General features: G+C 45.3%; 1 protein-coding gene across 2 annotated transcripts in view; it reads right to left on the bottom strand.

Annotated features, from left to right (window-relative positions):
• ahrra (aryl-hydrocarbon receptor repressor a) overlaps positions 1–13,500 on the bottom strand; it is a 329,025-nt gene that overhangs the window by 276,375 nt on the left and 39,150 nt on the right. For both annotated transcript variants that reach the window (XM_085989051.1, XM_085989049.1), the window contains exon 3: positions 991–1,172. In XM_085989051.1, coding sequence (XP_085845177.1) covers positions 991–1,172 — 182 coding nt within the window. The remainder of the gene's footprint in view (positions 1–990; positions 1,173–13,500) is intronic.

Below are 13,500 nucleotides of genomic sequence, written 5' to 3'. Positions count from 1 at the left end.
AGCAAAGAAATAAGCTGTTAAAATGAATGACAGATTTGAAGAGTTTTAAATGGGACACAGTATGCGCTATTGAATAACATTGGAACTAATTTAAAACAGCTTTGGTTGGAAGAGCCGAGGAAATCTTAAGGAAGAAGCCAAAAAGCAAAAGGCAACAAGAGGGAATCCACATCCTAAAGGGACCAGGAAGGCAATAAAAAGATCATTTTAAATACAATTTCTACAAGAATGTGCTTTAACAGAGAAATGTCCTAAGGTACAGAGCTGTAATTTTAAAAAAGGAAGACCAAGCTAAAGAAGGAGATATTAGGATGGGTGACCCCAAGCTGGGTTCAAAGAAGTGGGTTTTGCAGAGGGTCTTAAGAAAGAGGAGAGGCAGAGAGGTTTGGGGAGGGAATTTCAGAGCGTGGTGTCTAGACAGCTGAAGGCACGGCAGCCAATAGTGGGGCGAAGGCTGGGGGGTGATGCACAAGAGGCCATTCAGAGGAACTGCAAGGATTAGATGCGGTAAAGGGAAAATACTGAAATACATGAATGGAAGAACAGTGCAAATAGAAACTCAAGGGTTAAACACGGTGACGTAAGAAAACTACTAGGCACTTGGTCTAAGCGTTAAAGCTTTAATCAACTGTTTTACAACATGGATGTCTAGTTCTGTCCTTCACTAGTTCCTGTTAAAGAATGTCCTGAGCAAGCTGGGCCCATGCCCGAGTATTTATACTCTCCCTGGACAGCGCCACCAGCAGGCCGCCCAGTATTATTACACAAGTCATTTCCACACAAATGACAAGATTCATGTCACACGGCACAACAACAAAAAGGGTAGGGAAAATGCAACAACTGGTTCGATTAAGAACAAACAGGATTAAGGTCAAAATGGGTCAATTTAAGAGACCGAAAAAAGCTGAAAACAGAGATTAAAATAAAGAACCCATCAGCAGAAACAAGGGACACTGCATCTTGTATAGTTTGTGCGTTAAACAAGCCTACCTTGGAAGAAGTTTTTCACTCGAAGGTAGCTGACACTGAGGCGTAGGACCGAAAGTTTATCCAATTTGGAAATAATATCTGGTGGAAACGGCAGGAGACTGGCCAGATGGTCTAACTCAGCGTTCAGACGGTCTCTGTGTCTTTTAGATGGATTGGACTTCACGCTGGTCGGTGTTGACTTGCTGTTTGGAACATTCCAGAAATAGCAACGATTATTCACAGTACGTAACTGCCTTATGAATTGAGTGAAGGCAATAAACAGCGACTATCATACACATTCTAGTATTGGACATGCTGCTGAATGTTGAAAACAAGGTATAGATTTACCACAAAAAAAAATTAGATTGGACAGCAGGTTCTGGTTATGGAGGATGGCTGCACCAGAGACACTGGGAGTGAGATTGGTGTGGGCTGGGGATCCCCCATCGATACATGGCTGGCGGGGTGGTCCACACCCCTGGGGTCGACCCCCTCTCTTCTGCTACATTCCAGGGCCAAGGAATCCTTCTCCGCTCTGCTAGATTTTCCATGCTTTCCTCCCCCTCTGCTATTCTGCTGTAACCATTTACACCTCCTCTTGCCAGATCTTTTGTTTCTATACTTCTCTCATTATCACCCCCTTTTGCCTTGCACCATCATCATTTTTGTCATTTAATCACTCCAGTCTTCCACACTATCACAAGCATCTCCCTGTCATTCTTTCCCTGTCCCCCTTTTCCCTGGCTCTGCACTTGCTTAAAAGCTGTTCATCTCCAACATCTCCCAGTTCTGATGATGACCTGAAATGTTGGGCCTGATAATAACCCAGAGGCAGGTTCTGAGCGGTGGGATGATAGTGGGCATGAAACCCGTACGACGCTTTGGCGGGTCGGAATGTCTGATTTCAACATAGCTACCTCATTATCGTTTTACTTCCGGGTTTCGCAGCTCCAATGCTCGTCAGCGGGCCTGATGCACACCCATATGATGCAATCTCAACTCGACTATTTAAAAAGGCCAATTCAAAGATGGAACTTGGAGGAGTTCGGAAGTTTTGCATATAGACGGCAATCATACAAGATGGACTCAGGACATTCAAAGGCTTTACACCGGTTTAACAACGCCTTGCTTGATGTACTGCTGGGGGCAGCAAGGAGCAGGAAGGAGATAATCCTCCCTAGCAATGGGAAGAAGAAACCTGCTGCTGTCACGAAGGCGGCATGGCTAGAGGTGGCCGAGGAGGTCAGCAGCAGGAGTATTATGGCCCATAACTGGATCCAGTGCAGGAAGTGCATTAATGGCCTAACCAGTTGCAGACTCACCTACATCCTATAGTGCACACCACCTGCCCCCCCCTCTCCTGTCAAACGTACTCCATCACATCATTCCGCGCAGCCACTTAAGTTTGAAGAGCACCCTTCATTCACTTTCTATGCTCTTCCTGACCTCCCCATTTGTTCCTCCACCACTGCCACTCACCCCAATCTTTATGCAATGTGATGCATCTGCCTGATCGTCAACCTTATCAAATGCACTGCATCTATCGGGTGAGCACATGCCTTACAGACGCTCATAGGTCTGTTGTTCCCCCGTTGCAGGAGAAGCATGTACAGAACACAAGGGAGAGGGCTAGAGGTAGGCCACCACAGCTAGTGCAGCTGACATCTGCAGAGGGGGAAGCCATGGAGAGCAGTGCATGTCTGTGTCCTTGACCATTGGAGATGGAGAAACTGGGACTTTGCAGCTGCCTGGTTACAGAACTAAATATCCCCGACCCACATCTCATGCAAGAGTAAGTCAAGACTAAGTCATATTGATTGATTTCAGCAACGAGTGTAATATGATCATCTTAATTATGCTCAGTAGCAACATTTTTACATTGCCAGTACTAATTAATTTCTGCCCCTTCTCTCCACCAGGCTATTGCGAGAATGTCTTCTTCCATGGATAGGCTGGCCTCCTCCGTGGAACTTTAATCACGGGAATCAAGTGAGTTCCTGCAGGCCATGACCACGGCTGTGCAGACTTTAGATACCAGCATGTCTGCCGCTTTAAACAGGGTGAAGGATCTGCCCCTGCAAAGGTGCAGGTGGAGAAATCTTTGGCGGGGCCCTCAGGTGCTCCAACACCTAGAAGGTATCAACCAACAACGTCTTAACATTCAGAGCAGGGATCTGAGCACCCTGCCTTTACCTCTACTGAAGCCATAGGGGTTGCTCCACGTAGGAGCGATAGGCAAAGGAAGAGAAGAGCTAGGTAGTTCACCAAGGGTATGCAGATGGGTGTTTGTGAAAATGTCAGGTTATTAAGTTTCCTTTTAAAAAAAATCAAATCACATAAAATTTATTCATTTGCACCACTTTCCCGTGTTGCCCATTTTTGCGTGCCATGTGCCAACTCGCCTTTTCAGTTGCTTGTTGATGAATGTGAAGACATGAATTGACGGGGACCAATTGGTGGATGTGCGACGGGTGGATGGTTGGCTGCAGGACTGCTTTGTGTCAGTGGAGGTTGGGGAGGGGGCTGGGGGATGTGATAGTAACTCACACTGGACCAATGTAACTAATTGAGCTATTAGGGAATCCCTGACATCCTGAGCAGCAATGTGAGTGGCTCGTCTGCCACTGGAGGCCCCATCTTCATCTTCCTCCTCTTCCTCTCCGTGGAAATCCTCATCAGATGATGAGTGATGCGCGTCTTGTTCCTCCTCCACCTCTAGTCCTTGCTGCTGCACTATGTTGTGCAGAACGCAGCACACAACATTATCCTAGAGACCCTTGCTGGTGAGTACTGAAGGGTGCTTCCAGACATGTCCAGGCACCTGAAGCGCATCTTAAGCATGTCGATGTCTTGCTCGCTGACACATCTGGTTGTCATATGGCTGTCATTGTAGCGCTCTTGAGATTCATTGGTGGGTGAATTCATTCACTCAGAGGTGTCAGCAGCCAGGTTTGATTTTGTCCCTTGTTGCTTAGCAGCCAACCTTTAAGGCTGGTTCCAGGTACGAACAGGTCGGGGATGTTGGACTGACGCAGCATGAAAGCATCATGGCAGCTCCCTGGGAATCTAGCGCAGACCTGCATGAACCTTTTCTTGTGGTTGCACACCAGCTTAACATTGATGGAATGAAATCTCTTGTGGATGACGAATGCTCCTGGTTGATCTGTAGCTCCTCGTTTTGCCACGGGTGTGTAATCATTGGCCCCCTGCACCTATGGGAAGCCAGCCAGATACATGAAGCCAAGTGCCCGCTCATTCTGGCTATTGTCATCACAGAGGATGTTTACATAACTCCCAGCCCTGGTAAACAATCCATCCATCACCTGCCTTATACATTTAGGCGCAGCGGGCTGCAAGACCCTCGATCTGTCTCCAGTAGTGCCCAGGAAGGAACCACAGGCAAAAATGTTGAGGGCAGTGGTGACTTTCACAGCCACTGGTAATGCATGGCCACCAGGTCCAGCAGGTAGCAGGTCTTCTTCTTGGAGACTGCAGATGTCTTTGACTACCTGAAGTGACAATCTCAGCCTTCGGAAGCACTGCTCTTCTGAGAGGTAAAGGAAGCTGAGCCTCTGTATGTACACCCTGTTACTTGAGCAGTGCCTCCTGTGATCTCGACCCCTCTGTTGCTCCTCTCTCTGCTGTCCATCTGCTGCTCCCTCGACAGCACACCCTTGCTGCTGTGAATGCTGATTGTCTTCCTCATCTGAAGTCCAATCTAAAGCAGCCACGGCGCCACCTATCCTGATCTTGTGTGTGTGAAGACCTCCAAACTATAGAAATATAAGTCTCTCACAAGTACTGTCACCAAACCGTTAAGAAAGCAGCTGTGAGCACTGAGCCTTTATTCATTAAAGTGCCGATCCATCTCGCCTCCGTTTAATATCGACTTTCCTGAACTCGCGGGAAACTCATGCTGGAGCCGTTAAATTCAAATCACAGTGAAAATGTCCTTAAAACTGTCTCATTTAAATATTAACAGTAACCCGCCTCTCCAAAGGGAGTTACTCACACGCACCCAAACCTGCCTCTGTTAAAAACAGAAGTGGGTATGTTGGAGGCGGGTTGGGTTCGGGTTTCGGATTTCTGCTGTATTAACTTACCACCCCCCGCTCACTCGTCATAGGAGGATTAAAATTCCCACATTAACTCTGTTTCTCTCTCCACAGATGTTCCCTGACCTGCTGAGAGTTTCCAGCATTTTCTGTTTTTATTATACATTTACCAAATGTGACACTGACTGCATCCACAATTTTTTTTCCCCTTCAACTTTCGATTTTACTGTAAGGTCCAGTGAATCAACAGTAGGAAAAATTCATCTCAAACGTGATTCTCAGTGAGAAGGCCATTTGTGTATTACAAAGAAGAAAGAAAAGAAAGACTTGCATTTCCAAAGCGCCTTTCACAACCGCAGGACGCCCCCAAGCACTTTACAGCCAATAAAGTAGTTGCAAAATGTAGTCACTGTTGCAATGTAGGAAGCACAGCAGCCAATTTGTGCACAGCAAGGCCCCACAAACAGCAATGAGACAATGACCAGATAACCTGTGTTAGTGATGTTGGTTAAGTGATAAATATTGGCCAGGACACTGGGGAGAACTCCCCTGCTCTTCTTCGAAATAGTGCCGTGGGATCTTTTATGTCCACCTGAGATGGCAGACGAGGCCTCGGTTTAACATCTCATCCAAAAGACAGCACCTCCGACAGCGCAGCACTCCCTCAGTATCGCACTGAAGTGTCAGCCTAGATTGTGTGCTCAAGTCTCGAGTGGGATAACAAGACAAGTATAGAAGCAAATACATCAGCTGGTTATTACACAGAGATGTACATCACTGGCAAGGCCGACATTTATTGTCCACTCTAGTTGCCCAGAGAAGGTGGTGGTGAGCCTTCTTCTGGTAATGGTTTGATACAACGGAATGAAGTAAACAGTAAAAGGTCAGCCGCATTGATCAGAACAAGTAAGGACGGCAGGTTTCCCTCTTAAGAAGGACATTAGTGAACCAGTTGGATTTTTAATGACAATCCAACAGCTTCATGGTCACTTTTACTGATATCAGCTTTTATTTCCAGATTTTTTTTCCAAAAACTGAATTCAAATTCTCAAACCGCCATGGTGGGATTTAAATTTATGTTTTCTGGATTATTTGTCCAAGCCTCTAGTTGACAACCTTCCAGACTCAACATTGAGTTCAACAATTTCAGATCATAACCATTGCTCCCATCTTTTGGACAGCAGCCACTGGTAATGATTCTGCTCTTGTTATTTACAGCTCCTCCAGACCCATTTTTTGTTTCTTTACTTGTCCCATTACTACCTCATTTTGCCTTGCGCCATCATGGAGTGGGTTCAAGTACCACTCCAGGGACTTGAGCATATCAAGCTAGGCTGACACTCCAGTGCAGTGCTGAGGGAGTGCTGCACTGTCGGAGGTGCTGTCTTTCGGATGAGACGTTAAACCAAACCCCATCTGCTCTCTCTGGTGGATGTAAAAGATCCCACGGCACTATTTCGAAGAAGAGCAGGGGAGTTATCCCCGGTGTCCTGGCGAATATTTATCCTTCAACCGACATAACAAAATACAGATTATTTGGTCATTATCACATTGCTGTTTATGGGAGCTTGCTGTGCGCAAATTGGCTGCTGCGTTTCCTACATTACAACGGTGACTCCACTTCAAAGTACTTCATTGGCTGTAAAGCGCTTTGAGACATCCGGTGGTTGTGAAAGGTGCTATATAAATGCAAGTCTTTCTTTTCTTTTATCCCTTTAGTCATTTAATCTCTCCTGCCTTCCACCCTATCACAGACCTTCCCTTTTGTTCTTTCCTCCCCTCCCCCTTTCCCTGCCCCTGCACTTGCTTAAAACCTGTCACATCTCTAACATTTTCCAGTTCTGATGAAAGGTCATCGACCTGAAACGTTTACTCTCTCCACAGATGCAGCCTGACCTGCTGAGTATTTCCAACATTTTCTCTTTTTACCTCTGGTTTACTAGTCCAATAACAAAAACTACACTACCATACCCTATCATTGAGAAGAGTGAAGTAATGCATTAATACAAGGATTGGGAGTATGCTCTTAAGGAAGGCGCAAGTGAAAAGACAGATCAAAGGGAAGAAGTAGATAATTCCTTGAAATTGCGAATCCAGGTAGATAAAGCTATAAAATAAAGGCCAGCAGCATTTTGGATTCTTTAAATAAAGGCATGGGGTAGAAGAGCAAAGAGGTAATGACAAATTTGTCCAAGGCTATAGTTAGTGTTGTGTGCCAGTTTCGTTACCTATTATAGAAAGGACATTAAAACCATAGAGAGCGTACAGCGTAGATTTACCAGGATGACAGGCAGGGATTGGAAACTATAGTTATGAGGAGAGACTTCAGCTACTGGGGCTATTTCCACTGGGGCAGAAAAGTTGATGAGAAGAATTATTGGAGGTTTTTAAAATTATGCAGGGTTCTAATGAGTGAATAGGGAAAGACTATTTTGTTTGGTTGGGGAGTCAGTGACAAGCAGTCAGCAATTTAAAATAGTCACTAAGACAGTGAGGAGAGGGGTTAGGAGAAATTTCTTTATGCAGAGGGTTGTTGGAGTGTGAAAGACTTTGCGACAGTAAGTAGTTTCATCTTTTAAGGGGAAAAAAAGGATAAATATTTGAAGCGGAGGAAGATAGTGGGCTATGGAGAGAGTTGGAGCAGTGTTCATTTTGGACTGCTCTAGAAAACAGGTGGCATGGACATGATGGGCTGAATGGCCTCCTTCTGTGCTGTAAACATTGAAGGCTCTACCTTATTCATCTTTGAATTTAAAATTCTCATCCTTTTGTTCGAATCCCACCATAGCCTCATCCTACCCAATCTCTGCAACCTCCTTGAGTCCTGCAACCCTCCGGGAATTATGTGTTCCTCTAATTCTGGCCTCTTGTGCATCCCTGACTTCCTTCGTCCTACCATTTGCGGCTGTGCCTTCAGCCTTCTAGGCCCTGAGCTCTGGAATTCCCTCCCTAAACCTCTCCATTTCTCTTTCTTCCTTTAAGACATTCCTTAAGACTTCCCTCTTCGACCAAGCTTTTGGTCACCAGTCCTAATGCCTCCTTTTTTGACTTGGTATCAATTTTTTTTGTTTGTGCCTGACAAGCGCCTTGGAATGTTTTACTATGTTAAAGGTGCTATATAAATGCAAGTTGTTGTTGAATGGCTGTTATCATCAGTGTCAGCTGTAGCTCAGTGGGTAGCACTCTCTAGGTGGGAGGGGCTAGGAGTGAGCAGGTTTTACTGGTTGCCTGATTACAGCAGGGAGTTGGAGTGAGTTTGTAAAAAGTTGGTGGTGGATTTTGGGGTCTTTGTTTTCAGGTTTCAGGGCATTTTTGGCCCATAAAAAACAGCCAGATGGTTGCCGAGGGGTCCGGAGTGCCGGGCCCCTTAGAGGACAGTGTTCCCAAGATTAATTTAATTAGGGAAGAAACTGTGGTTGGAAGGGAAAGAAAAAGGCCCAAAGATTTGGGCCGGGACCCCAGGAGGTTTGGAAAAGAAAACACGGTGGTGGTTCAGTGCGAGGATAAGGAGAAACGAGCTTGGGATATTATCCAAGCAGTACATGAGGACTGTGGTGAGGGAAGCTGCTTTGCCTGCCGACCAAAGCTGAATGTTGGGTTCGAGGTGACGGTCAGTGGCCGAGAGGAGGTGGAAAGACTTTTACTCAGTCTGAAAGTTGCCGATAAGTTCTTGGAGGTATCTCTGCTATATTCGGAAGAGGTGGTGGTCTCATTCTTAAACTTGCCAGTTTATATTGAGGACGATGTGCTAATCAAAAAGTTGGAGTCGTGGGACATTAAAATTTGCTCAGCAATAAAGGAGGTACTATCCAGGAACACGGGTAGCAGATGGAACCCGTTACATAAAGGTGCGGTTCCCAGAGGGGGTGAAGTCATTACCGTACAGCATGAAAGTCGAGACATTGGAAGGAGTGCAGTACTTTCGAGGGCTGCATGATAACCAAGTGAAGGTTTGTTATTATTGTCTTGGAGATGACCATCTTGTAAGAAACTGTCCAGACTTGTACTGTTATAATTGCGGCGAGTCTGGACACATCGCTCAAAGCTGCAAGGCGGAGAGCTGTGGGGTGTGTCACAAAGGCCCCACCCGCTGAGTGTGAGGCAGAAGGAAGCTCTATGAGTGACGAGGAGATGGGAGAAGGAGCAGGAGGTGTGAGTGGAATGGCTGGAGGAGCGGAGCAGTCGGAGGACACAGCTGGTAAATTGAAGGAGAAAAGAGAACAGGAAGAGGCTGAAAATTATGGAGCAGAGAACAGGATGGAGATGGTGGAAAACACACAAAGTACAGTGGAAAAAAACAAAGACAGCAGCGGGCAGCAAGGGATGAGTACAGACTTGAGCCTTAATACAGTTCAGCTCTCCCTAAAGAATCTGGTGTCCGTGGGCGGAGAGGAGGCGGGAGCGGGGTGCATGGTAAATGTAAGTACTCCAAAGAAAGACGGGGAGTCGGACATCTCGGTGAGCAGGAGGGGGCAAGACAGGGAGAGGGTGCAAGAGGCAGGAGCCTTAAAGGGGCAGCAGGACGGGAGCAGCGAGACAAAGACGCCAGAAGGGTGCAATATAGGTGCGCCATTGTCCCAGAGAGAGAAGGATCAAGGAGCAAGGGTCAGAGGTGGAGATGAGGTTGAAGGGAGCGGCACTGTTGGAGAAACGGCGACAGCAGGAAGACTCTCTATGGGAGATGATGTATCTGACAGGGAACAGGCACAGAGGGTTACAGAAGAGCTTGAGAGTGAGGAATTAGAGGGGGACAGGGACATGGAAGTGGGGGGTGGGGTGGCACCATGTGGAAAGGGAAAGGTTAGTGAGGGGCCGAAGGAGGGAGAAAGGGCAGCTCCTTGGCCCAAACTTAATGCAAGGAAGAGGCTGAAACAGCAGGGAAGGTTCAAACAGGAGGTGAAAAAGAGTTGTAGGCTGCAGGAAAAAGCAACAGCTGGCCGAAAAGTTGGGAAGGAGCATGAGAGGAGGGAAGGGCCAGAGATTAAATGATGGAGATTATCAGGCATACTTCCATTCTTTGGAGTCATGATTACATTGGTCTCGATTAATGTGAACGGACTGAGGGACGAGAAGAAATTGCAGCAGTTGTTGCAGGGTTTTAAAGGCACGGACTTGTGTCTACAAGAAACCTTTTGGGATGAGGATATTCTAGAAAGAGTTCAGAAGGTTTGGAAGGGAGAGGTGTTTGCAAGTTGTGCAAACAATAACCGTAGAGGAGTGGCTGTTTTGGTGAGTCCGTCCATAAAAGAGAACGTTGCCTTGGTGGACAAGGACACTGAGGGGAGATTTTTACGGCTAAGGGTAAAAATGGAGGCATTTAATTGCGATCTCTTTAATATCTATGCACCGAACGACCATTGCAAGCGTCACGAGTTTTTTCGGGGGTTATTCACTGAAGTGGCAGAGGTGGAAAATCCTTGGATAGTGGGGGATTTTAATGTATTTTTATCTCGGATGGACATTTCAGCTCAGATGGCCTTTAAGGATGATAACTCCAGAGGGATGATTGTAAAATTTAAATTTGAGAGACTTATGGAGGGACCGGAACCCCATAAAAAGGGAGTTCTCCAGAACAGGTTGGGTTGGTGATGTTTTAAAACAGAGCCGAATAGATTTTGTGTTAATGCGGGAAGGGTTAAGTTCTGAGGTGATGGAGATTTATTATAAAAAAGTATTTTTTAGTGACCACTCGGCTTTGGTTCTTAGAATTAGGAACAGCAGAGTTAAGATTGGTTCAGGGGTGTGGATTTTAAACAATCAATACCTGAAAGAAATTGTTTATAAAGAAGGGATTTTAAATATAATAAAGAATGCTCAGAAGGAACCTTTGTTCTTGAAAGAAAGAAGAGTTTGGTGGGACAATTTCAAATATGAGGTAAAAGTTTTTCGGTACGTTATGGGAAAAAGAGAGCGGCAGCTAACCGGCATCGAGAAGAGAATATAAACAAAAGGTTTACGGATGTCTGTAAAGCAGTTGACGGAGGGGATAAGGGAGCTGAGACTAAGTTCCGGGTGCTAAAGGAAGAATGGGAATTATTGCAAGCTGAAAAATGCAAGGGGGCCATTCTCCGTGCAAAGGCTAGAGATGCATTGGAGGGCGAAGGATGCACTAGATATTTTCTAGAGCAAGAGAAGCTGCGACAGAGATTATCATCAATTGAAGAGTTGAAGGTTGGGGAGAAGATCATTCATGAAAGTGGGGAGATTTTAGAGGCGGCTAGCAGCTTTTATCAAGAGTTATATACAAAAGAAGACATTTCCAATTTGGCGATGGAGAAGGTTAGTGCTTTTATTGAAGAGGGTTTAAAGGAGGATGAGAGAAGCATGTGTGACAAAGAAGTAGGATTAGCGGAAATAAAAGTAGCAATAAGTGGAATGAAGGGGGGTGGTGGTGGGGGGTGGTGGCGGGGGGGAAGCCCAGGGTCCAATGAACTAAGTGCAGAATTTTATAAAGAATTTTTCGAGATTTTAAGTCCATTGCTCTTAGAAGTTTTTAAGGAAATTAAAATTGAGGGCAGCTTGGCCCCATCTATGAGGAGAGGTGTCATAAGCTTAGCTTATTATAAGAATAAAGGGGATAGACGGGATCTGAAAAATTGGAGGCCCAACACATTATTAAATGTGGATTATAAGATCTTGGCGAGGGTTATGGCAAATCATTTGAAGGAGGTGTTGCCGCAGATAGTTTTGCCCTCTCAGCCCTATGGAGTCATAGGCTGGGACGTCGCAGACTCTGTGGTCTCAATCCGAGATGCGATAGAGCTCATGGAAGAGAGTGATGGGAGGCTTATGTATTAAAGTTGATCAAGAGAAAGCCTTTGATAGGGTCTCTCATGAGTTTTTATTGAAGGTTTTGGAAGCATTTGGTTTCGGGGGAAATTTCATTGAGTGGATAAGGATTTTTTATTCAAACCTATTTAGCTGTGTTAAATGTAATAGTTTTTTATCCAAGTATTTTCCGATACAGAGATCAGTGAGACAGGGTTGTCCCCTGTCCCCGTTGTTGTACACATTGGTAGCAGAACCATTAGGTTACATGATGCGAAAGAAACAATGTGTAGTTGGGATTGTGGTTCCCAGTTCTGGGCTGGTATCAGTGATACACCAATATGCAGATGACACAACCTTAACATTGAGAAATGGGGAGTCAGTGAGGAAAGCTATGGATGTAGTGGAGGAATATTGTAGAGCTTCAGGAGCCAGAGTGAATTATAGTAAATCCCAATGCCTGGTTGCAGGAAGGGGTAGGGGGGAATGGTTGAGGGAAATTTCCTTTAAGGTGGTGGAGGTTTTAGAAGTTCTGGGGGTGCATATGGGGTGCACGAAAGACAGGGATGAAGTGGATCGATTAAATTGGGAACCAAAGGTTATGAAAATTTAAAAGATTTTGGGAAGATGGGAAAGAAGATGGTTGAAAGTGCAAGGAAGAGCGACAGTGGTGTCTGCTCTCCTGCTATCTAAGCTATGGTACTTATTGACGGTGGAGGATATTCCCGAGTGGGCGGAAAAGTCCATCCGAGAGGCTTGTGTGAGGTTTTTATGGGAAGGGAAACCAGCCTTGGTGGCTTACAATACCATCATTAGACGGAGAAATCAGGGAGGACTCAATTTCCCAGATATTGATTTGAAGAAAAAATCCTTTAGAATCAAATGGGTGAAGAGATTTCTTCAGAAGTCAAATACAAGTTTTTGGAAGAATTGTTTTGAGCATTTTTTAAAACGAAGTGGGATAGGAGGGCAGGGGATATTGTATATGGAATACAATAATATGTTTTTGAAATCGATTAAACTTCTCCCTAGGTTTTATAAGGGGGTTGTAGAGACTTGGGCCCAATTTTTTAAAAAGTGTGCAGTTTATGCCCAAGGGGGCTGAGGAATTTTTAGAACAGCCCTTATTTTTGAACAGGTGGATCAACATCGAAGGAGAGGTTTTATTTAATCAAGCTTTTATAAAAGCTGGTATTATATGTGTGAAAGATGTATTATACGAGGTGATTCCAGGTTGGTTGCCGGAAGCGATAGTGAGAGACATGGTGTGGGAGGAGAATCAGGAGGTAGAGGAAAAAGCAATAGGGATCATGTATGAGAAGATTGTGAGGGCAATGCCACAGGATTGGATGGAAGAAATAAATGCGGAAGTCTCCAAAGGAAGTAAAATGCGTCCTGCTTTTCCAAGCTTTCTGCTGGAGAAAGAGGGAGAGTTGGTCCAATTTGACAACTGTAATACTCGAGATTTCTATAAGGTATTTAGAGAATGGAGATTCAAGACACCTGCTGGTCAGGAGTTTTGGCAGAGTATATACCCACAGCTGGACTTCAACAGGATTTGGAAGGGAGTGTGGGTGAATTTTAAATGTCCAGAGTGGATTGAACTGGATTTCAAATTGGCTCATAACGGATTTTTACCATGACGGTCTTGTGCAAGATTGGGCGAGTGAAGGTGGCAACTTGCCCAGTGTGTGGGACACGGGATGAG

The sequence above is a fragment of the Somniosus microcephalus genome, chromosome 5, assembly GCF_052327205.1.
Source record: "Somniosus microcephalus isolate GS21.2 chromosome 5, FLI_Smic_1.0, whole genome shotgun sequence".
In the NCBI taxonomy this organism is placed as follows: Eukaryota; Metazoa; Chordata; class Chondrichthyes; order Squaliformes; family Somniosidae; genus Somniosus; species Somniosus microcephalus.
Note: the sequence above shows the minus strand (reverse complement) of the source record. Positions and strands in the feature narration are given on the sequence as shown.